This window comes from Leucopleurus acutus (assembly GCF_964270905.1).
Source record: "Leucopleurus acutus genome assembly, chromosome: 3".
In the NCBI taxonomy this organism is placed as follows: Eukaryota; Metazoa; Chordata; class Mammalia; order Artiodactyla; family Delphinidae; genus Leucopleurus; species Leucopleurus acutus.
Genome location: NC_139145.1, coordinates 142,061,852 through 142,088,069, shown reverse-complemented (window position 1 = coordinate 142,088,069; position 26,218 = coordinate 142,061,852). Strand labels below are relative to the sequence as shown.

Genomic DNA, 26,218 nt, shown 5'->3' with positions numbered 1-26,218 from the left:
ATCTATAGGATATATGGGAGTACCTGGAAAAGAGGAGTGTTCAATTAAAAGATTAATTCCATGAATGTATGACTGTCTCTTCTCTTTGAGAGTTCAGCTATTTCTTGAGATTCTGAATTTTTAATTTAGGCGTGGGTGTATGATTGACATCTCTATGGCTAAACTGATGAAAACAGGTGAAACATTGAACTACACATTTTTCTTTGCATTGGACTACACATTATTCCTTTTGGCAAAATTGCCTTCCTTTTAACTGCCTTGGTAAGAAGTTCTTCACACTTGAAAACAGCACATACAGGAAGACAGCAGTCTCTACTGGGCTTTTCTCAAGACAGGAAGACATCTTGTGATTCTAAACTTGTGTTCGTTAATTGTCTAGGTTGGCACATCACTGGCAAGTCAGACCTTGTCCTTTTGTTTGAGTGCTTCAATAAATATGTGTTATAACTTGTTGGGCAGACACAGGTTATAGCTAATCACAGAGACACCACTAGGCAGCTGCCAATGGAAAATGCAAGACAATCAAACAAATTCAATAAGGATGACTAAGAGAAATTGCATGAAGAGGTACCATAGTTAGACTTCATATTGTCTGGCCTGTTTCAGGGCACGTGGAATGTGTTTTTAACTTACATATATTTATTGTAACCATGTTGTTATTAGCAAGTATTTCAGGACTCTTGGGAATAGAATACACTTTCTACTTTCTCTCTTACACCTTCTATTTTACTGCAAAGAACATGAACTTTGGTGTCAGGCAGCCCTGGATTGAAACACTATTTACAAATTTTGCAATGCTTTCAACATTATTATCCTTTGAGAGGTCCTGATTCTTCAACTTCACAGCTGCCAAGGTTAAAAATAACATGTATGAAAAGGCTGGCAGGTAATAGAAGTTGGAGAAATGTTAATTTTCTCTTCCCACACTCCATCCCTTATTTCTCTCTTTCTTTTTCTTTACTTCAATTCCTTTGTCTTGGTCTTCCTGGTCTGTGAGGCTCTGGGTGACTGTCTTTAATTCCTAGGATGTTGGCTGGCTAGTATACTGACTTGCAGATTCTCCAGAATTCTATACCTTAGAAAAATTTAAGCCTTCCTTAAGCACATTAGTAACTAGTGAAAAATTCTTTTTCTCTGTTTTTAACCGATGAAGGGTCTGTTTCCATTGACTGAAGAGTTTAGGATCTTTCTTCTGTATGCTATATGTCTGTAGTTAATCAGTTTAAAATTTCCTGGGGCATAGCCATTCTAGCTCATACTTCTCTGGTAGATGCCCTGGAGGGAAGGAAGAAAACTTAGGATTAATCCTGCATCATCAAAATATCCAGTATCCCCTGAATGTCTACCAGAGAAAAATTGTTTCATCTTTTTCTCAGGCAGGCATTCCAAGCAAGAAAAAACAGTATGCCCGACCCCTAACCCACAGAATTGATCTGATATCTATTGGTCCACTGGAATTGGACATAAAGATGGATGAGTTGATGCTAAAAACATTTTAAGTGATAGAAACAGAACACACTTTTAGCCCCATCCCAGTGGCCTATAGAAAATAGAGGAATTGATTGGGCAGAGTTATTTGCCTCACCAAGTTCTGCTCTCTATGATACCCCTCCCTGAATACTTCTACTCTGGCTTATTCTGGTTACCATTCAACATTGCTAGTATTGGTAGCCAATACTTCATTACTTCAATCCCCTGTATTAGTTAATTATTTCTCTGTTCAAATTATTGTGTGGTTTCTGTCCCCTTGTTTGATCCTGATGGATGAACCAGGGTTTATTATTATCTATATGGGACCACAATACAATACACCTGTTCTATTTGGATATCATTCTATAAGCCTGTTAATACAGGGCTCAGTCTACTATATCTCTTGAAGTGAAACATTTCAAAAAATGGTAGAAAAAAAGGAAAACAGGATTATTGGTCATGTAATCATTCTACTTGAGAAGAAGTCTACAGAGACCTGTAATAGGAGAGTTATAGAAGAAAGACACACTAGTTGAGCAGAGTGTGCTAGAACATTTTTCTAGTTACATAACAATGTAAAAAGGTCGATTTTTGGAGTCCAGGTCATGTAGTTCTTTGTTATATTGTCAGTATATGAGAAAAGAGTGTTCCAAATGGGTTTTTACATACTAGTAATTTGAATTTTATTTTACACTGTTTTGATATAAATTATATTTACTGAACAACTAGCCCACTGAATTATAGAGGAATCTTTCAAAAGAAAGATGGATGATATGCTAATATTTTTTAACACACAGTGGCTAATCCAGCATTTCTTTAAGATATGTACTGATTGGTAGTGGTTGAATAGTGTCTGCTAGAATCTCAGAATGTGATCTAGTTTGGAAATAAGGTCTTTGCAGTTGTAATTATTTAAGATGAAGTCATACTGGATTAAGGTGGGACCTATGTCTAATGATTGGTGTCCTTACAAGAAGAGGACAACACAGACATAAATATAGAGAAGGCAATGTGAGCTAGGAAGAAGAGATTGGAATTATTCACCCATTAGCCAAGGAATGCGAGAGAATTTCCTGCAACTACCGTGATCTAAGAGAGAAGCATGAAACGTTTTTTCCTTGTAGCCTCCAGGAATTAACCAACCCTGCCGACACCTTCATTTCAGACTTACAGCCTCTGGAAGAACTGTGAGAGGATAAACATCTGTTGTTTTAAGCTATTGCGTTTGTAACGGCAGGTGTTGGTAATTCACTGGTAATAAGACAAAAATCACTTTTGTCCCCACGGGCTGCTAATTATTTTTGATATTTTCAGTGTTAGCTTAAAAACTTATTTTTACATGGTATTTTCAACTTGGAAGGGCTTTTTCTTCTTACAGCATCATAAGAAATTGCACCTGCTAAAATGGCAGCTAAAATTTGGAAATATGGCCTTGTGGAGGATCTTATTACATGTGGATATCTAATAAGTTTTCAACTCAATTATTAATAAAAGTTTTAAGATGATATTCTGCAGAAAATCCAATGGAGCACCTGAATATTAACACACACACACAAACAGACACACACACCACTTTATCCAATTCCTTAATTCAGAAATGCTTTATCTCAGGAATCAGGTAGATTAGGTTTAGCTAATGGTTTTAACTGTTACCCCAGGAATGAGCTGATGACTTCCGGATCTCCTATGATTAGCATTGATTAGGGAGAAATGATTTGGTGCTACCAAGGCTATAAATTTCTCCCAATATTGAATTAATTTGACTATGTTGCCCCCTTGTTCTGAAAATAGTCTCTTTCAGAAGAATTGCCTGTCACTTCCCCCACAGTAAAAATTCCACATCTTATCCAGACAAAACAGCATACGTAACATCCTGCAATATATTATACATTTTAGAGATGTACAATTTATACATTTTCACATTTTCCTTCCTCTTCTTTTTATATGAGCCATTGGCTTTATTTTTATATTCCGTGTGGTGCTTTGGAATATCGTGCATTTTGAATGAAGACTTACTTTATTATATGAATGTTTTCAATGATACAGATTTTTTAAACATCTTTATTGGAGTATAATTGGTTTACAGTGTTGTGTTAGTTTCTGCAGTATAAAAAAGTGAATCAGCTATACGTATACATATATCTCATATCTCCTCCCTCTTGCGTCTCCCTCCCACTCTCCCTATCCCACCCCTCTAGGTGGTCACAAAGCACTGAGCTGATCTCCCTGTGCTATGCAGCTGCTTCCCACTAGCTAGCCATTTTACATTTGGTAGTGTATATATGTCTATGCCAATCTCTAACTTCGTCCCAGCTTACCCTTCCCCCTTCCTGAGTCCTCAAGTCCATTCTCTACATCTGCATCTTTATTCCTGTCCTGCCCCTAGATTCGTCAGAAGCATTTTTTTTTTTTTAGATTACATATATATGTGTTAGCATACGGTATTTGTTTTTCTCTTTCTGACTTACTTCACAATGTATGACAGACTCTATGTCCATCCACCTCATTACAAATAACTAAATTTCATGTCTTTTTATGGCTGAGTAATACTCCATTGTATATATGTGCCACATCTTTTTTATCCATTCATCTGTCGATGGACACTTAGGTTGCTACCATGTCCTGGCTATTGTAAATAGTGCTGCAATGAACATTGTGGTACATGACTCTTTTTGAATTATGGTTTTCTCTGGGTATATGCCCAGTAATGGGATTGCTGGGTCATATGGTAGTTCTATTTTTAGTTTTTTAAGGAACCTCCAATACTGTTCTCCATAGTGGCTGTATCAATTTATATTCCCACCAACAGTGCAAGAGGGCTCCCTTTTCTCCACACCTTCTCCAGCATTTGTTGTTTGTAGATTTTTTGATGATGGCTATTCTGAGTGGTGAGAAGTGATACCTCTTGGTAGTTTTGATTTGCATTTCTCTAATGATTAACAACGTTGAGCATCTTTTCATGTGTTTGTTGGCAATCTGTATATCTTCTTTGAAGAAATGTCTGTTTAGGTCTTCTGCCCACTTTTGGATTGTGTTGTTTGTTTTTTTTGATATTGAGCTACATGAGCTGCTTCTATATTTTGGAGATGAATCCTTTGTCAGTTGCTTCCCTTGCAAATATTTTCTACCATTCTTTTTTTCTTTTTTTTTAAATTTTATTTTACTTATTTTTTTATACAGCAGGTTCTTATTAGACATCCATTTTATACATACTAGTCTATATATGTCAATCCCAATCTCCCATTTCATCACACCACCCCCTCCCCACCTCTTTCCCCCCTTGGTGTCCATACGTTTGTTCTCTACATCTGTGTCTCTATTTCTGCCCTGCAAACCAGTTCATCTGTACCATTTTTCTAGGTTCCACATATATTTGTCAATATACGATATTTTTTTTCTCTTTCTGACTTACTTCACTCTGTATGAGTCTCTAGATTCATCCATGTCTCAACAAATAAACCAATTTCATTCCTTTTTATGGTTGAGTAATATTCCATTGTATATATATACCACATCTTTATCCATTCATCTGTCGATGGGCATTTAGGTTGCTTCCATGACCTGGCTCTTGTAAATAGTGCTGCAATGAACATTGGGGTGCATGTGTCTTTTTGTATTATGGTTTTCTCTGGGTATATGCCCAGTAATGGTATTGCTGGGTCATATGATGATTCTCTTTTTAGTTTTTTAAGGAACATCCATACTGTTCTCCATAGTGGTTGTATCAATTTACATTCCCACCAACAGTGCAAGATGGTTCACTTTTCTCCAAACCCTCTCCAGCATTTGCTGTTTGTAGATTTTTTGATGATGCCCATTCTAACTGGTGTGAGGTGATACCTCATTGTAGTTTTGACTTGCATTTCTCTAATAATTAGAGATGTTGAGCAGCTTTTCATGTGCTTTTTGGCCATCTGCATGTCTTCTTTGGAGAAATGTCTATTTAGATCTTCTGCCCATTTTTCGATTGGCTTGTTTGTTTTTTTGATGTTGAGCTGCATGAGCTGCTTTTATATTTTGGAGATTAATCCCTTGTCAGTTGCTCCACTTGCAAATGTTTTCTCCCTTTCTGAGCGCTGTCTTTTCATCTTGTTTATGGTTTCCTTTGCTGTGCAAAAGCTTTTAAGTTTCATTAGGTCCCATTTGTTTATTTTTGTTTTTATTTCCATTTCTCTAGGAGGTGGGTCACAAAGGATCATGCTGTGATTTATATCATAGAGTGTTCTGCCTATGTTTTCCTCTAAGAGTTTGATGGTGTCTGGCCTTACATTTAGGTCTGTAATCCATTTTGAGTTTATTTTTGTGTATGGTGTTAGGGAGTGTTCTAAATTCATTCTTTTACATGTAGCTGTCCAGTTTTCCCAGCACCACTTATTGAAGAGACTTCTTTTCTCCATTGTATATCCTTGCCTCCTTTGTCATAGATTAGTTGACCATAGATGTGTGGGTTTATCCCTGGCCTTTCAATCTGTTCCATTGATTGATCTGTTTTTGTGCCAGTACCATATTGTCTTGATTACTGTAGCTTTGTAGTATAGTCTGAAGTCAGGAAGTCTGATTCCTCCAGCTCCATTTTTTCCCTCAAATCTGCTTTGGCTATTCAGGGTCTTTTGTGTTTCCATACAAATTGTGAATTTTTTTGTTCTAGTTTTGTAAAAATTGCCATTGGTAATTTGATAAGGATTGCATTGTATCTGTAGATTGCTTTGGGTAGTATATTCATGTTCACTATATTGATTCTTCCAATCCAATAACATGGTATACCTCTCCATCTCTTTATATCATCTTTAATTTCTTTCATCAAGTCTTATAGTTTTCTGTATACAGGTCTTTTGTCTCCCTAAGTAGGTTTATTCCTAGGTATTTTATTCTTTTTGTTGCAATGGTAAATGTGAGTGTTTCCTTAATTTCTCTTTCAGATTTTTCAACACTAGTGTATAGGAATGCAAGAGATTTCTGTGCATTAATTTTGTATTCTGCAACTTAAACAATTTCATTGACTAGCTCTAGTAGTTTTTTGTTGGCACCTTTATTATTCTCTATATATAGTATCATGTCATCTGCAAACAGTGACAGTTTTACTTCTTCTTTTCCAATTTGTATTCCTTTTATTTCTTTTTCTTCTCTGTTTGCTGTGGCTAGAACTTCCAAAACTATGTTGAATGAAAGGGTAAGAGTGGCCATCCTTGTCTTGTTCCTGATCTTAGAGGATTTTTCACCATTGAGAATGATTTGTGCTGTGAGTTTGTCATGTATGGCCTTTATTATGTTGAGAAAGGTTCACTCTATGCCAGTTTTTATCATTAATAGGTATTGAACTTTGTCAAAAGCTTTTTCTGCAACTATTGAGATGATCATATGGTTTTTATCCTTCAATTTGTTAATATAGTCTATCACAGTAATTGATTTGCATATATTGAAGAATCCTTGCATTCCTGGGATAAACCCCACTTGATCATGGTGTATGATCCTTTCAATGTTTTGTTGGATTCTGTTTGCTAGTATTTTGTTGAGGATTTTTGCATCTATGTCCATCAGTGATATTGGTCTGTAGTTTTTTGTGTGTGTGTGTGACATCTTTGTCTGGTTTTGGTATCAGGGTGATGGTGGCCTTGTAGAATGAGTTTGAGAGTTTTCCTCCCTCTGTTATATTTTGGAAGAGTTTGCGAAGGATAGATGTTAGCTCTTCTCTAAATATTTGATAGAATTAACCTGTGAAGCCATCTGGTCCTGGGCTTTTGTTTGTTGGAAGATTTTTAATCACAGTTTCAATTTCAGTGCTTGTGATTGGTCTGTCTAAAATTTCTATTTCTTCCTGGTTCAGTCTCGGAAGGTTGTACTTTTCAAAGAATTTGTCCATTTCTTCCATGTTGTCCATTTTTTTGCATAGAGTTTCTTGTAATCTCTCATGATCATTTGTATTTCTGCAGTATCAGTTGTTACTTCTCCTTTTTCATGTCTAATTCTGTTGATTTGAGTCTTCTTCCTTTTTTTCTTGATTGGTCTGTTTATTGGTTTATCACTTTTGTTTATCTTCTCGAAGAGCCTGCTTTTGGTTTTATTGATCTTTGCTATTGTTTCCTTCATTTCTTTTTCATTTATTTCTGATCTGATTTTTATGATTTCTTTCGTTCGGCTAACTTTGGGTTCTTTTTTGTTCTTCTTTCTGTAGTTGCTTTAGGTGTAAGGTTAGGTTGTTTATTTGAGATTTTTCTTGTTTCTTGAGGTAGGATTGTATTGCTATAAACTTCCGTCTTAGAACTGCTTTTTCTGCATCCCATAGGTTTTGGGTTATCGTATTTTCATTGTCATTTGTTTCTAGGTATTTTTTGATTTCCTCTTTGATTTCTTCAGTGATCTCTTGGTTATTTAGTAGTGTATTGTTTAGCCTCCATGTGTTTGTATTTTTTACAGTTTTTTTTTTCGTGTAATTGATACCTAGTCTCATAGCGTTGTGGTCAGAAAAGATGCTTGAGAAGAAATTGTATTCTGTTTTTTTTGAATGGAATGTCCTATAAATATCAATTAAGTCCATCTTGTTTAATGTGTCATTTAAAGGTTGTGTTTCCTTAATAATTTTCTGTCTGGATGATTTGTCCATTCGTAAAAGTGGGGTGTTAGGCCACTAGTATAGTTGTGTTACTGTTGATTTCTGCTTTTATGGCCGTTAGCATTTGCCTTATGTATTGTGGTGCTCCTATGTTGCATGCATAAATATTTACAATTGTTATATCTTCTCCTTGGATTGATTCCTTGATCATTATGTAGTGTCCTTTTTGTCTCTTGTTATAGTCTTTATTTTAAAGTCTATTTTGTCTGATATGAGAATTCTTACTCTAACTGTCTTTTGATTTCCATTTGCATGGAATATCTTTTTCTATCCCTTCACTTTCAGTCTGTATGTTTCCCTAGATCTGAAGTGGGTCTCTTGTAGACAGCATATATACAGGTCTTGTTTTGTATCCATTCAGCCAGTCTATGTATTTGGTTGGAACATTTAATCCATTTACATTTTAGGTAATCATCAATATGTGTGTTCCTATTACCATTTTCTTAATTGTTTTGGGTTTGTTACTTCTCTTGTGTTTCCTGCCTCAGAAGTTCCTTTAGCATTTGTTGTAAAGCTGGTTTGGTGGTGCTGAATTCCCTTAGCTTTTGCTTGTTTGTAAAGGTTTTAATTTCTCCATCATATCTGAATGAGATCCTTGCTGGGTAGAGTAATCTTGGTTGTAGGTTTTTCCCTTTCATCACTTTAAATATATTCTGCCACTCCCTTCTGGCTTGCAGAGTTTCTGCTGAAAGTTCAGCTGTTAACGTTATGGGGATTCCCTTGTATGTTGCTTTTCCCTTGCTGCTTTAATATTTTTTCTTTGTATTTAATTTTTGATAGTTTGATTAATATGTGTCTTGGTGGGTTTCTCCTTGGATTTATCCTGTATGGGACTCTACTTCCTGGGCTTCATTAACTATTTCCTTTCCCATTTTAGGGAAGGTTTCATCTATAATCTCTTCAAATATTTTCTCAATCCATTTCTTTTTCTCTTCTTCTTCTGGGACCCCTATAATTCAAATGTGGGTGTACTTAATGTTGTCCCAGAAGTCTCTAAGACTGTCCTCAATTCTTTTCATTCTTTTTTCTTTATTTTGCTCTGTAGTAGTTATTTCCACTATTTTGTCTTCCAGGTCACTTATCCATTCTTCTGCCACAGTTTTTCTGCTATTGATTCCTTCTAGAGAATTTTTAATTTAATTTATTGTGTTGTTCATCATTTTTTGTTTGCTCTTTAGTTCTTCTGGGTCCTTGTTAAACACTTCTTGTATTTTCTCCATTCTATTTCCGAGATTTTGGAATATCTCTACTATCATTACTCTGAATTCTTTTTCAGGTAGACTGCCTATTTTTTTCTTCATCTGTTTGGTGTGGTGGATTTTTACTTTGCTCCTTCACCTACTGTGTATTTCTCTGTGTTGTCCTTTTGCTTAACTTACTGTGTTTGGGGTCTCCTTTTAGCAGGCTCCAGTTTTGTAGTTCCTGTTGTTTTTGGTGTCTGCCCCAGTGGCTAAGGTTGGTTCAGTGGCTTGTGTAGGCGTCCTGGTGGAGGGGACTGGTGCCTGTGTTTTAGTGGATGAGGCTGGATCTTTTCAGTGGGGTGTACAGCACTGGAGCTTGCTGGTTCTTGCATGGAGCTGGGTCTTAGCATTAGCTGGAGATCTCTGGGAGAGCTCTTGCCCATTGATATTACATGGGGCCAGGAGGTTCTGGTGGTCCAGTGTCCTGAACTTGGCTCTCCAACCTCAAAGGCTCAGGCCTGACAGCTGGCTGTAGCCCCAACACCCTGTCAGCCACACAGCTCAGAAGAACTGGGAGAATAAAAAGAAATAAAAAATAAAATAAAGTTATTAAAATAAAAAAATTAAGAAAATATTATTAAAACAAAAAAATAAAGTAATAAAAATAAAAGAAGTGAGCAACCAAACCAATAAACAAATCCATGAATAATAAGTGCTAAAATCTATTCTAAGATATACATAAAAATCAGAAACTAGTCAGTCACATACAGCAAACCCCAAGTCTACTGTTGCTCCCAAAGTCCACCACCTCAATTTGGGATGATTTGTTGTCGATGCAGGTATTCCACAGATGCAGGGTACATCAAGTTGACTGTGGAGACTTAATCCGCTGCTCTTGAGGCTCTGGGAGAGATTTCCCTTTTTCTTCTTTGTTCGCACTTGTCCTAGTGTTCAGCTTTAGATTTGGCCCCACCTCTTCATGTAGGTCACCCTCTGACGTCTTTTCTTCCCCACGACAGGACAGGGTTAAAGAAGTCACTGATTAGGGGGTTCTGGTTCGCTTAGGCTGGGGGGTGGGAGGGGTATGGATTGCGGGGTGAGCCTGCGGAGGCAGAGGCTGGCATGACATTGCAACAGCCTGAGGTGTGCTGTGTGTTCTCCCGGGGAAGTTGTCCCTCGATCATGGGACGCTGGCAGTGGTGCGCTGCATAGGCTCCAGGAGGGGAGGTGTGGATAGTGACCTGTGCTTGCACACAGGCTTATTGGAGGCTGCAACAGCAGCCTTAGCGTTTCATGCCCATCTCTGGTGTCCGTGCTGATAGCCGCGGCTTGTGCCCATATCTGAAGCTCATTTAGGCCGTGTTCTGAATCCCCTCTCCTTGTGTACCCCAAAACAATGGTCTCTTACCTCTTACACAGGTCCAGACTTTTTCCTGGACTCCCTCCTGGCTAGCTGTGGCGCACTAGCCCCCTTCAGGCTGTGTTTACGCAGTCAAGCCCAGTCCTCTCCCTGGGATCCGACCTCCGAAGCCCGAGCCTCAGATCCCAGCCCCCGCCCGTCCCGGCGGGTGAGCAGATGAGCCTCTCGGGCTGGTGAGTGCTGGTCGCCACCAATCCTCTGTGCGGGAATCTCTCTGCTTTGCCCTCCGCACCCCTGTGGCTGTGCTCTCCTCCGTGGCTCCGAAGCTTCTCCCCTCTGCCACCCGAAGTCTCCGCCCGCAAAGGGGCTTCCTATTGTGTGGAAACTTTTCCTCCTTCACAGCTCCCTCCCACTGGTGCAGGTCCCCTCCCTATTCTTTTGCCTCTGTTTTTTTCTTTTTTCTTTTGCCCTACCCAGGTACGTGGAGAGTTTCTTGCCTTATGGGACGTCTGAGGTCTTCTGCCAGTGTTCAGTAGGTGTTCTGTAGGAGTTGTTGCACATGTAGGTGTATTTTTGATGTATTTATGGGGAGGAAGGTGATCTCCATGTCTTACTTCTCCACCATCTTGAAGGTCCTCCCAAGGATATAGATTTTTAAAGTTTTCAGTTATGACATCTTAATTGCTTCTGGAATGTGAATAATACTTTAAAACACACTAGTTTTAGAACATTGAAAAAATATTAATCAACAAATGACTCTGAGGAAAGTGTACATGGAAGTTTTCTCCATTATTTTGGCAACTTTTCTGTAAGTTTGAAATTATTTACGATAAAAAAGATTTTTAAAAAGACCCCAAAACATAAAAGTTAAAAATATACTTAGCATTAATTGTTACTCTCTCATCTCTGGAATTCAGACTGAAAGCAATAAAGGCCAACATTTTGAATAAAGGAAAGCAGTGCCTCCTACAGGACATGATTTCAGGGTATTGGGAAAGTCTGTAAAGAACATCTGTGTTTGTACTTGGCTAGAGCAACTTCTCACATCTTCTAGTCCAGAACTTCAATTTTCCTTATAAGCCGCCGTTCCCCCATTCTCCATCCATTCTCACAATTGGGAACTTGACGTGAAGCCCAACTCAGACCAATGAGACTCAAAATTTTCTTTCAGTTCAAATTATTGAGAAAAAGAAATTCTCTTTGATCATCTTGCCTTAGTGTGAAAAAACCCAACTTAAATATAGTCAATGCAGAGGCAAGTAAAACTGAGAGATGGAGAAAAATCAAGCCCTAATGATATTTTATGAGAGCACAGATACAGTTATCCCCAAAGCTACTTCTTTTTCAGTTTCAATTAGCCTGAAAAGTTTCTGCTTTTTTTTTTCTTTTGGCTTAAATTAATTTGGGTTGTATTTCTGTCACTTACGAACTGAGAAATTAAAAAAATAGCTTGGACTAAGAAAGTAAAATCTGCCTGGCTATTCATTAGGCTGGAATAACAGGCATAGATAAAGTCAGCTATTCAAAGTTAACAGGAGATACTTCTCTCAAGGACACACAGCAGCTCTACAGTGTCATAATAACCCCCTTCTTGAGTAATGAAGGCTATTGGAAATTCTATCAGTAAGAATGAAACATCTCACTCACGCACGCAGGATCTAAGTCACTTTGATACAGGAAATCAGCTTCAATTCACAACCTGGGAGCAGAAGTTCACATCCAGGGTTTCTGCACACAGCCTTCCTCAGCTATATTAACTTTGAAGGGCCAAGACATTAGGCCTGTTTTGCAGCCCAGACCCTTTACACAGCCTTACTTTGCTTTGAGCCTATCATAATAGACTTAAATTTCATCTAAAGCCCACCCCTGCACAGAACTCTGTAACAACTCTGTTTTCCTTAGTTTGGTGAGATAATCCATGTTTCATCTCTCTTACTGCGATGGGTAAATAAACCTGACTTCGTAAGACCACAAGTAGTTACTGGTGGCTTTTGGTTGATGAGGCTTGGTTTTCTTCTTTCCTATAATAATTCCTCCACTCAAACTGTTTGTTTTATAGTTAAAGATTTGGTCATTTACCCCCCCTCCCCAAGTAAATCTCATGGAAAAGTCAAGACTTAGCAGTTGTTCTAACGTTGGGCTCCATAGCCTGGCTACTCAAAGTGGGATGCCTGCCATAGCAGGATCAGCATCATCTAGGAGCTTGTTTGAAAGTCAGAATCTGGGGCTCCATCCTCATTTTCCTGAATCAGAATCTGCATTTTATTAAGATTCTGGTAATTGTAGGCATAATAAAGTTTGAGAAGTGCAGCTCAGGGGAGTCCTAGGAATTTCTGTAGGAATACCCAGGAGAACTCATAGAAGGGGGACACAAAGCCATTGGCCTTTCCCATCTGTAATATGCTGTTTTGTGAGTTTAACCTTTCTGTAAATGTGTCTTTAAAGTAAAAAATGTTTGAAAACCACTTTTTAAGCCCTGGTAATATCAATACTTCATTGTGAATAAGTTCATCAGATTGTTTGTGAGGGAATAAGTTTTCTTTGTGGTGGACAGGGGAAGGAGGAATCCCAGTAAGGAGAAGCTAGGTACCTGTACACCAAGTCCCTTACCCAGTTTGCTCATTTGCCCATCTTGTGGAGATGGCTATGGGCAGGAGCTCCTAGTCCTTTTAGGCCACATGCATCTGTGGAATGTAGAATGAAACTAAATAACAGAATTGGGAGGGTGGGTCTATCAGAGGCCTATTGTATAAGAACTAAGGAAATCCCTAAGATAATTTCTTGAGAGAAGGAAAAACCAGGAAGATAAATTTGACCAGCAAAAAAGCCTTGGTCCTCAGAGGGGAGCAGTGATTTTTCAGAATGACATGGTGGCTGTCACTGGAATTGATATCTGTCCCAAGCCCATAACGGGGAGAGAAAGAGAGGTGGGGGGGGGAGTTGAATAAGCTCTTTGCCTCTGATCTTGCTTAATTAATTATTTTGGGACACAAGGATATAACATAAAGAGAGAAGTATTTCCTCACTTCTATTCACTTGGCACTAAACCACTCATCCCTTTGGCATCTGAGGACTTTACCTCTGGAGTGATGCTCAGCTGGGGGTAAGCAGTGCCAATTGGGCAGGTTGCTGGTTCCGGTGGAGAAAGGGCAATGACTGGAGACCACAGGGGGCATTGAGATGAGACTGCAGCAGCAGCCAGTAGCCAGAGGTCATGGAGTTTTACTCGGCACAGAAAACATCTTCTGGGGATGCAGGAAAGTGTGGTGAAGGGGACAGTCTTTCCAAAGGGTGTGTGAGCAGAGCTCTTGTGTGGAAACAGGAGCCTGTGGAATTTTAGTTAATGTATTCACGCAACCCCAATTGTATCTGCAAAAGGATGAGGGATGGGAAAATTTAACAAGAGATTTGTTGAAGCTCAAAATGGAATCCCCTCTCGTACCCTTTCTCAGCTCCTTTTAAATCGATGCATCTTAACGCAAGTTCCCCTGGGTGCATATTCTTCACAAAGATTTAGAGTTGACTTTACAGCTAAGAGAAGAGGCCTTAGTGTTTGAAAAGAACACCACGCAGTGTATTTTCCCCTAAATTCTCCCAATATTGTCAATATTTCTCCAAGGAATGCAAGAAGTGGAGGATACTGCTGGTACTTTTCGGAACACTCATCAGCATCCGACTGTGCTCCGCATGTGCACAGCCCTGATCAAGCACTTGTCTACCACTCGATTGAGTCATAACCTGTCACAATTTCATTTCATTGTTTCCAAACTCTTTTAATAACTGCTATGCCCTGGGAATATAAAAACAGCAAAGATGTGCCCTAACTTTAAAGCTTAAATCAAAGATTCATAACCTTTTAGTCCAATGAGAAAAGAATTATTGGTTCGAAATTAATATTGTCTGCCTTTTCCCCATGCCCAAATAGAAACCAGTCTGTAGGCACATTTTTCTTTTTCCATAATGAAAGAGTACAATTTAATAATAGCTGAGCAGTTTTGTTGATGCAAGAGATTTTTTTCCTTCATTATTTCTCAGTAAAACCCCAAAGGGTCAAGCTTACATGTTCCTCTGAGGGAAAAAGTGTGAGTAGAGGATAAACGTTCTGCCAAGGAAAGCTTGGAGCTGCCAGCACTGGAGTTCTCCACCGCCCTCCTCTGCTTCTCACTCAGGGCACTAAATCCCACTTTCTAGAATTTAATGTGGTTCACTGTTGCCTAAAGCTCCAGATGCTCCCAGGAATACTTCTATCCACAGGACTGAAAGATGAATATGGTAGAAGATGCCCAGTTACATTTAGGTTCATGTCTTGCCACTTAATTCAGGGCGGTCATTATGACGGACAAATATTAAACCACCTGTTGACATCCAATGTTGAAATGCTCCATCGTACCACAATATTACTTTCCACTAAGAAAGAAATATTTCCTCCAAAGCCAGCTGATATGTGGACTCCTTTGGTCTAGGAGGTATCACCGTCTTTACCCCATGGGAGGGAGACACTTCTTTATGGGGTCTGCTTTACTTTAGGAGATCAGTCTCTGCTGGCGAGAAAAAGAAGTTTCATCTGAAGCTCTGGAAGTGGGGAGCAAAGAAAAGGGATGGAGCCTCTGTTTTTTTTTTTTTTTTTTTGCGGTACGCGGGCCTCTCACTGCTGTGGCCTCTCCTATTGCGGAGCACAGGCTCCGGACGCGCAGGCTCAGCGGCCATGGCTCACGGGCCCAGCCGCTCCGCGGCATGTGGAATCCTCCCAGACCGGGGCACGAACCCGCGTCCCCTGCATCGGCAGGCGGACTCTCAACCACTGCGCCACCAGGGAAGCCCGGAGCCTCTGTTTTTGCTGTTTTGGAGCTATGGATAGAATATGGCACCCAAGTTCATACACAGCATCCTATGCATGGTGACAGGGATCGTGGCGGGGGAGAGTGGGGGATCCACTCTTCATGGTAAGACCAACCTATTTCCCATTATACTTACTGTAGAAATTGTCCCTTTCTTCTCAGGCTTTCAGGAACAACTGTGTTCAAACAGTTTTACTATCTGGGGATATTTCTTTGAAAAGATAATTGAGAATGAATTTATATTTGTTTGTTTAGAGGACAAAATAATGCCACCTGTTATTTCTAATGGTAAACTACCTGAGATGTACTTATCCACTGTCCTAAAGAACATCTTAGAAATGCTTTGTAGTGCTTAGCAGGGGACCTGCTGTATAGTAGGCATTTGGCAAATAATTGTTGAATTACTGAATAAATAAATAATGGCTGTGATAAAACTATAGCAGTGTTATGTTAAGGTCAAAGATATGTGGAATATTATTTGCAGATATATATGATTTCATAAATGTAGAAATCATTACAGCTTTATAAATAGAAATCCTCTAATGTCATGAACCTACCAGTGTTCATAACAAGCAGAGCGTTTTGGGGGATTTATGTCCAAATTCAACCTCAAAAATAATCTTGGACCACATTTTTTTGCTGAGTTTTTATAATACTATTACAATGCTTAAGTTTTGTTTTAAGACTGATTTGAACCCAACAAGTAGGGTTTATTTGGTGAAATACAATTTCACTTCTGACATAATGTTTCACGCATTGGACATAGTGGAGGTTCAGCAAAAGTAGATTTCACATTAAGCTTTTAACTCAAGACGCTGTTTTATAATATTAATATACTATATTAACATAGTATTGCTATACTGATATTGGCCTTTGTGGCAATATCAGAAGCTAAAAGCATCAGACTTCGGAGATACCTAACTTTGATGTAATGGAAGCACTAATGGCATTGCCTTTATTGGTGGAGAATACTATATTCTTTCACAGAGGAAATCCTAATATGATGATTTATATTTTTAAAAAAGAATGATATTTCCTGTTGCTCTGAGTCATGTCCTATTTAAGAGATCCACTTTGGGGCTATCATGCAGCACTGATGAATATGAAATAAAAATATTAAGACAACTGGTATCAGGACTTTATTAAGCTTTTCACTGGATACAAAGAAACATTTTTAAACATTAAGAACATGATCTTATCAAAAAAAATTTCACATTTGCTAAACAGAACTGTAGGCATGTATTTTCTTTACACCACATTTATTAAAGTATCAATGACCAGATCCTAAAAAGAGAAGGCACAGATCTGTCTCCCTCTGGTGAATTTCTAGTGTCCAATGAAGGAAATGTCACCAGCTCTGCAAATTCCCATCCTATAGACATGAAGCAAATCAACACAAATGTGTGACAGCAGGGGCCATGAGATGGAAATGTTACATTAAGGGATTTGGATTTTCTTATCACTTACACAAATTTCAAGAGAGGAGGTAGCTATCTAAATGTTCTGAAACTCCATCCACATTCGGACTCTGTCAAGGATTCACCATTGGATACAACAGTATTTGAAAACTCTAAGAATGCCGACATGGTTCTACTCTCTGAAAAGTGTTCTAGAAACTGGCCTTAGATCCCACTGTTCTTATTCTGGGACATGTTGGGTTTCCTCAGAAAAAGTGCTGGTTGTGATAATCTGCTTTGGCGAGCGCCTCTGTCAGGTGCTGGTTTCATTGTCAGGCGCTACATTCTATCTCCCACCTGCTGCCCGAGTAGGCACCGACAGAGCTGTGTTCAGACCTCAGACTCCTCCCTTCCTCAGGCAGTCAAGAGAGTTCCTATGTCAAATTTTCTACAGTTCTGTAGGAGACCAGTTCTAATCTGATAAAAATAATCTGTGGGAAGATGTTAATGAGAAAAGTAAGGGATTAGTTTGTTACCTCTCTGAAAGAAAAAAATAATAAATTTTAAAAGAGGTCCTGGTATGGGTTGGAAGGTGCTACTATATATACTCCAGGGTCATTTTAAATGTCTGGGTGTGTTACTGGTTGTCCCAATTATTGAGAAATGTTACTTAAGGGATTAAGGGGGGCAGGTGGAGCGAGACTTGGATCTCACAACAGGCCAGTGAATGTGGCATTAATCTTATAAAAGTTCTTATCTGATTATTCCTCCTATATTTGAGTGGGTCCTTCATAAGGCATTTGTAGGACTTGGCATGGGCCAATATGTTCCTTCATGAAGGGTATTAGGACTATGGATTTTCGTGAAGTATCTTAACACAGGAGTGTAGAAAGAGGTAGGATTTTACCCCCTATAGGTAGGTAGCCCTGATGAAAAAAGTAGAAAGTCAGGATGGATAGGGATGCCAGATTTGAAAAAAATACAAACACAACCAGTTAAATGTGAATTTCAGATTAACAATGAGTCATTTTTTTGTATAAGTACATCTCATGAAATATTGGGAAAATACTTATACTAAAAATATTCATATGTATCTGAAATTTGAATTTCACTGGGTGCCCTGTATTCTACCTAGCCACCTTAAATATGGGACAAAAATAATTGAAGATGGAGAAAGAGAGGAAAGAAGATTGATTAATATTCCATACCAAGATCCCAGGCCCAAAGATTACAGTTTTGCTTTGAACATGGCCACCTGTGCAGATCCTCAAATTAGTACTTAGTTTTTTATTGCTAAACTGCATATAGACAGATAGCAAAAATTTAAGAGTGTTGCATCCTGTTTTTTTGCAAAGGGTCTTTACTGACTCTCACAGGGCCAAGGCAGTTCATCTCACTTGAGAAGATCCAATTTTTTAAAAAGTAATGGTTTGGAGAAACAGTTTTTTATGGAAAATTTATCCTTGAAGCAAAATGGGTTCCATATTTGGAAGAACAGCTTTAGGAATGCACTGGTTCTGTTGTTGATGGAAATGAATCTGAATTTAGTTTCTTTGCATGTTAATGAAGTTAATAAATTAATTGATGTTTGAAACTTAAAGAGCATTGGGTGTTCCACAAGCTGGACTATTTGCTTGTGGGAACTCAAATGAGTGCTAAAGCACATTTCTCATGTGATTTAAAAAAAAGGCCATTTTTAACAAAAATATAATTTCTTTTAAAATTTTAATCCCAAATTGAAACAATAACAAAAATGTCAATGAATTAAGGCTGGTCATAATGTGCCCTTTTTCTTTAGGATAAGTTTGACTTTGTATAAGATACAGTATACTTAATACACACATACCACATACAAGCACATACTTCTGACTCATACAAATACACATTTAGGACTAATACCTACAAAAGAGTATCACAAATGAAATAAAAATTGCACAATTTTCAACTGACTTAATCAACACGTTTTACAAATTCTACAGAACATTTTATCGCTGTCATTGGGAAAACAAATAATTTAGAGCATTATTTAAAACTGTATGTAACACAGGAGCCACCAATAAGTTATGGCAAATACAGCATTTACACCATTGTGTCACTGAAATCTAGTTGAAAAAACTAAAGTGCTATAAAATAAAATACTTTTAAAAACCTTGTTTAGCATATCCTGAGGGACACTACACATTATTTTCTATTAGCAATTCAAAAAGCAAGCACTCTACCTGTGGAGCTCTCATTTGGACTAGCAACCAAAGGTCAGAAGATTGTGTCATTGGATCATTAAAATTGTAGAACTGAAAAAGTCATGAAAACATACATTTCCTGAGACTTCCAAACTTCCAGTCTGGAATCCTAACAGGGGAGATCCTGAATGGGTAAACTTGGCTAAAACATGTTAGAACTCAAAGAACTTAAAACAACATTAAGCGAAGATGCATGTCTGTCTGTTTGTGATTTATATTTAAGTCCATCCTTGATTCTCTAGCTTGAAGTGTAATTGACAGTGTAGTTAGACTATTACTGCTAGGCATTTCTTATTTATGAAGATCTCATTTTTCATTGGTTTTCTAGTGATTTTTCTCCTCTTAAATATTTGAATTATGTTTTTTCCTACTTACGTAGGAGATACTAATTTTAAGAGTTAAAATGACAATAGAATCAGGTTGAGTGATTAGAGTGCAGTTTCAGCTTGAATAATGTGTGAGATGTGCATGTTGTGTGTGTGTGTGTGTGTGTGTGTGTGAGAGAGTACGTGTGTACACACACAGGTGCATACATACCAAATACTTTATGCTCTAATACATTCATTGTTAGGTGGCACTCCATGAAACGTGAGTTTTCCCAGTATGGCTGAAAATGAATATTGAGGTCATCATATAGAATATCCTAAGGCTTTTAAAAGATGCCTCCTCATTCTCTGCATTCATATGATTGTGTAGTAATAAGGGAGACATAAAGAATAATGGCAGGAGTATCTAAATATTCGTCCTTCGAAATTACAGACAGGAAAGCAAACCAAAAAATGATACTCTTTGTATATTTTCCCTCATCTCAGCCACTCACTCCTTTGATTTCCTGCTGTAGATTGGGTAAAAGTTGGATTTTGTTTCTGTTTTCTTTGCCTTGCAGGACTTGTGATGGAAAAGTCTTAAGAAATAAGCAAAACAAAAAATGCACCAAGATGTATCTCCTACCATTTGGGGGTCTATTTGTAGCCCTTGTGCTCTAACTCTCTGGAAACTCAATGCCCAGCTAAGACAAAGGAGCTTAGGCTGATGGTAAGCTCTGATTGCATACCACTAGTCCTCACCCCCTACCTCTTTATTTAAGGCCCACAGCCTGCTCCCTAAGTGTGTCCCAGAGCAGGGCCAATGGGCAGAAGACAGCCAAAGGCATTTTCTCTCCATTCCCCTTGCAAAGGAATCCCTCCTAGTGAACTCTTCCTCTAGTGGAGGATGCACGGTTCACTTCTACCTGTTCCCTCCTTTAGAAATTAAGGCAAGTCCATTTACTCCCAGTGCCTGTTACATAGATACTGTACATCCACATGGACACCAAACATTGGCTTGGAAGTATCTTTTGTCAAACAAGGATTCTATGTGCATATCATTAATAGCAATTAAAAGCTTTCTCTAACTCAGAAACCGGAAAATTAATTTAATGCTTCAGCATGTTTGTTTTTTTCCAGCACCCAAATGACAGATATGACAAAGCTAATTCTAAGCAAACATAAGAAAGCATCTAAGTTCAAGAAAACACAACATATGTACCTCTATATTTTATTCATTTTTCATTTGTATTGAATGTGTTGAAAGATCTGTTTTCTCATACATTTATAAGTTAAATCCTTGTGTCATTGCAAGTGTGCTTGGCTAAAGATCCTCCTGAGGGATGAATAATGAATAGTCAGAGAAAACCTCCCCAAAAAACAACTTCACAGGACATAAATTTCAATAAGCTATAGTCCTTTAGAAAGGATTCATATTCAATTGCATATAAAGAGCAGGTGAGAGAGATAGAAAGACAATAAAACTGCAAGGGGGAGGGAAAGCAGAAAGAAAATTATATTTGTAGATATTTAATATCGATTTTTACAAAAATATTTGAACATGATCAGCTACTCTACTTTCAAAAATCTCATCAACTCTTTTTCATACATTGTTAAGGGTTTTGGTCCTAAAATTAAATTATTTAATATTACCTAAGTTTTCACTTGAAAATAAGAATTTCACTGTGTCTGTCCATGACTGTGTGTGTTTGTGTGTATTTGTGTCTGTCTGCCTGCACAAGAGTGGGTATATATTGATATATTTTGTCTGTTGAGACATATACACACAATTGGAATGGAGATCATATCTGTTGTGTGTATATGCATGCTACTTGGTCAACCACACACACCTGCACACTTTTCATAAATGTTCTCTTCAGTATAAACAATTTCTCTTCCTTCCCCACAGCTGCTAATAAGCACTATTTTCTCATAGTGAGTATTTATAATCTTTTAATCAACTCTTGATTATTTATAATTTTGATGTATGTAACCTTGGAATTAAATCCCTTACCTAGGACTCAGAGATTAAACCACATGTCATACATCTAAATTAACTGAAAGCTGAGAGCATGCTTTTATTTCTCTATGGCCCCATTTTACATGGACTGTGTTTTCCCAGGAAACTATTGAGGTGAGATTATTTCTAAACATGAAGATAAAATAATTCAGAATTGTACAAATTCAGCAAATTTTATAGATTTTTATAAATGCCTCACAATATTCCTGTGAGGCATATTGGTAAGGGCTATCATGCTCTTTTAAGATTGTTTAGAGCTGTCAAGCATCACAAAGACACCAAGGCAGAAGCAGTGCTCAAAGTTGCATTACCATTTTTCTTCCTCATACACCTGGACTATCAAATGGTGGATGGCAGAAACTTTCTGTGAAACTTTGGCCTCTGCCTCAAACTTGACCCTGGGGTGGGACACAGAAGTGATTTTCAATAAGTCTGCCCAAATCACATGTATTTAAGAATCTCCTAAAAATGTTTCACCGATCCTTGAGAGTTCACGGTCATAGTTTCAAAAACATTGCTCTAATTCACTCTGCCACCCTTCCATTTTCCTCAACTTCAAGTAAAAAAACTCAGATTGAACTTCTCAGAATATATTCCTCAAAATCTGGGATTTAGAATGACATATTTGGAAATCTCAATTTGTTAGGAAAGCTTGCTCAATCTTTCATTTCTTTCTTTTCTTCTTTTTATTTTTTCAGTCAAGATAATTGTTAGAAGAACTTTTGTAAGAGTTCTTTTCAGAGTTTTCTGATTTTAACAACTCTTGTCATAATTTTTCATTTACTGAGCATTTGTAGGACAATATTAGTTAAGAGATTTCTGAATTAAAATGATATCCATCTCTTCCCCCACCCCCATTTTTCACTATGGAGTTGGCACTAATAGTTCTTCCACAAAAGTTTTTACTCTATATTTATAGCTGCCTTAAATAGAAATACTGTGAAACACTATTGTTTTTATATAACACAAAAATTACCTATTATGGCCACCAATATTACTTATGCAGGGAAACAGATTTGATGCATATTGTTTATGACCAAAAGTTAGTGAGATTGCAGACTACAGAATATTATACCAGGTCCCACAAAACAAGTACATTTCAGCACAACAATGTATTGATAATACACGTTATGTTGGGCATTTAATTATTTTTAAGTCCCATACAACAGCTGATTAAAAAGAGCGAGCTAGAGAGGGAGCAGAAAGGTTCATTTAGAGGATACACAGTGTAGGAGCCCTAGGTTGAAATCAGAAACACAATCAAGTAAACACTCATAAGTTACAAAAACTAATTCTGAGAAATGAAATGTACTAGTCTTTTTTTATTCCTAACACTAGAAGTAGGTTTTGCTCATCAAATGGGAAATGAAATTTTTATAGTAATGTAGAGTATGATAATAATCACTGAAGAAATGGTTTCCCCCTTTTCCCACCCACTTTCAGCCCTTATTCCCTCAGAGACTCAGTGGAATAGGAAGATCAGAGTGTTTATAGATAATATGCCTAATACAGTGAGTTTTCTCTATCTTATTCACTGGCATTCCAAATGGTACTATCAAGTGTTGGCTTCCCCTTCATCAAAGACATAGTTGAGCTTTATGACAGTGCTGATGAAATCACCAAGTTCTACGAAATCGGCAGTGACAATATTGATGCCACTCTCTCCTGGCTTCTGCGTGCGGACCCACTGCATCATGGCAGGAAGAGCTCTGAGAAAGGAAAGAAAAAAGAGAAGTCACAGAAGGAAAGATATTATTTTTCGAGCTCACGATTCCCAGGACTTCCTTTAGTTTTTTAACTTATTAAAATAAATGCCCCAATTACAGACACAGAATGGAGAAAAAAGCTAAATGGACAATGGCAAATTCTTAAACTCTGAAGTGACTCTGCAGGAGAAATACAGCCATCGCTGGAATCCACGAGGGATTGGTTCCAGGAATCCCCACAGATACCAAAGTCTGTGGATGCTCAAGTGTCTTATATAAAATGAAGTAGTAAAGTCATCCTTTCTCATCCGCGGTTTCTGCATCCGTGAATTCAACCGACCCGGGATCAATTTTATGCATACGGAACCCTAGGATATGGAAGGATGGCTTGGCTATATTCACTACCTTGGTCCACATTGGACTCCATCTTTGGAGATCTCAGATGCCATGAGAATTTATGGAGAAGCTTCTCCACTAAGGAAACAACATTCTTGCACTCATATTCTAGTTTGGTATAGTGTGATTGCAAACCCTGCAAAGCTATGGGGTAGTGAGGTCAGAGATGCATACATGCACTTAGAAAACATTTATTATGAACCCACTATTTTCAGCAAATATGCTGGATATTGTAAATAGATTTAAGGGCAAAACTCCCTGCATTTGACAAGTGCATGGTTTGGTGGTGGGCAGGTGGACAAGGAAGAAAATTTTAATACTGTATAGCACAATCAATGCTCATCCTTTAACCATATTTGCTGATCACCTCTTCTGTTCCAGACACCCTTGAAGGCACTTGGAAAACTTGAGTGAACAAAGCAGATACAAATATCCACCTGTGTGGAGCTTACAGTCTAATAAGGAAAGACAAACGATGACTAATAATCATAAATTAATTATATCATTTGATAGGAAGGAATAAGTGCTATTAAAACGCAGCAAAAAAGGAGGATTTGGAGTGCATAGACAGAGAGGTGTGGAGCAGATCGCAACTTAAAATAGGTTCTTACACAGGTCCATTGACAAGAGGACATTTGTGCGAGGGTTTGAAGGAGACAAGGGAGTTGTCATGTAGAAAGCTAGGGAAAGCGTTTCAGTTCCTGCCATGGCCCTGAAATGGTAGCATGCCTAAATATGGCAAAAGAAAGAAGAAAGTATTAAAAGATGAAGTTAGAGAAATTATAAAGAAAGGGAGGCAGATGCTGTAGAGCACTGTAGGCTATTATAAGGGTTTTGAGGTTTACTCTGAGCGAAATGGGGAGTCTTTGGAGGATCTTGAGCAGAAGAGTGTTATGATCTGACTTAATTTTAAAAGATGATTCATTACCATGACACCATAGTGGAGAGTCACCACCTAGCCTAGCTTGCAAAGTCAGGAAAAACTTTTCAGAAGAGCGCTCCCTGAATATTGAGGGATTAGGAAGATTTAGCTGGGTAAAGGTGGGAACAGGGTGATGCAGTGCATTTTCAGACAGAAGAAATAGCATTCCTTCATTCATTGACAGGAATAGGGCGTGCTTAGGAGTAGGGCGTGCAGACAGATCCAGGAGATGTTAGGAAAGATGCAATATCCTATGACAGCATATTGAAGAGAAACCACTATGACCTAAGGGAGCAGGAAGGGAGGTTGACATGAAAAAGGGATAAATGAACTGAGGTCTGAGCGATGGTAGTGCAATAGCAATGAAAGAGTGAGGAAATACATGTGGACATTAATTTCCTGGATGAGATGGAGGGAGAGAGAGAAGTGAGTGGGTAGAGAGACAATGATGAAATTAAGAATCTCAGAGAAGTTACAAAATTTAAGGAAGTCTTAAAAATGTTGGAGAAATAAGAAGGAACTGGATGATAGAGGGCTTTCAGAAATGTAGACCAACTGAAAGCTGTTAATCAGGGAAATAATATGCTTAGACTTTTGATTCAGAGAGAGTGGTCTGCCTTCATTGTGAACAAATGAATGGAAGAAAGCAAGACTGGGATCAGGGCTAACAATTAGGGAGCTGTGGAAGGAAGCCAGACCAGAGATAATGGTAGCTTACATCTCAGTGGCCACAATAGATATATTTGAAAGGAACTGAGGAGATAAAATGACAACATTTGACTGGTGTGGGATTGGATGTAGATGGAGAGGGAGAAAGAAGCCATGATGATGCCTAGATTTCTAGCGGTATTCTGGCAGGTGAGCATCATTCGCTAATCTTGGAAAGACAGCACTGAAGGCTTTCCAGTGGATGTGCTAAGTTCAATCTCAGACATGTTGACTTTGAGGTGACTTTGGGACATATGAGTTGAGATCTTAATTCACAGTTAAGTACAGTTCTGATATTCAGGACATAGAGCTGGTCAAGAGTCATCACATAGAAAGAATAGTTAGAGCTATGAGAGTGGATAAAATGACCTGGGAAGATAGTATAACGAAGGACAAGAAGAGAAAATTTGAAAATCAACAACATGGGCAGAAAAGTTGATTCAATTAAAAAAAGAGAGAAGTAGGCATAGAAGTAAGATGAAAATTAGGAGCAGGTAGTGTCATGAAGATAAAGGAGAAAAGAAATCCATGCTTCTTTTGGTTTGTGAGATTGAAGCATAGAATGTAATATGTGTGTCTTTCTCCAGACCTCAGAAAGTGTATCTAGTCAAACTTGACCTATCCAGGCAAAACTGAATCAACTGCTGTGGACTACATTCATCCTGTGGGTAATACCTTAAAAATTCAGATCCACATTTTTCAGCATACAGATAGAGGAGGATACAAGTGCTTCTAAAAGAGCATAACATTGATTTAAAAGGTCCATTACCAAAAATAAATAAATAAATAAAAGGTCCTTTGCCTTCAGAAAATAGACTGGCAGGTGGAGAAATTTGGTCTTCACAACAACAGCTTCAGAAGAGAATTCTATCTTGAAATGAAAAATCTGGATCCCTAGAGCACAGACTCAAGTGTATTCAAGTTCGTTAGAAAGACAGATGCCGTGGCAATGTGTGTGCAGCCACTTGGGTTTGAATTCCATTACTTTCTCTTCTGCACTTGCTAGGGCAGATGGTTATATCTCTGTTGTGAATATAGTATCACCTTGGCATTTTAGAAAAAGCA

The 26,218-nt window shown here is 38.1% G+C and overlaps 1 protein-coding gene across 1 annotated transcript in view; it reads right to left on the bottom strand.

Moving 5' to 3' along the window:
• Nucleotides 1-22,976: 22,976 nt before the first annotated feature.
• The window catches only part of PLCXD3 (phosphatidylinositol specific phospholipase C X domain containing 3), a gene marked incomplete at both ends in the record, with an annotated part of 183,193 nt that continues 179,951 nt past the window's right edge, over nt 22,977-26,218 (bottom strand). Inside the window, one exon of the mRNA XM_082837240.1 lies at nt 22,977-23,130. Coding sequence (XP_082693366.1) covers nt 22,977-23,130 — 154 coding nt within the window. The remainder of the gene's footprint in view (nt 23,131-26,218) is intronic.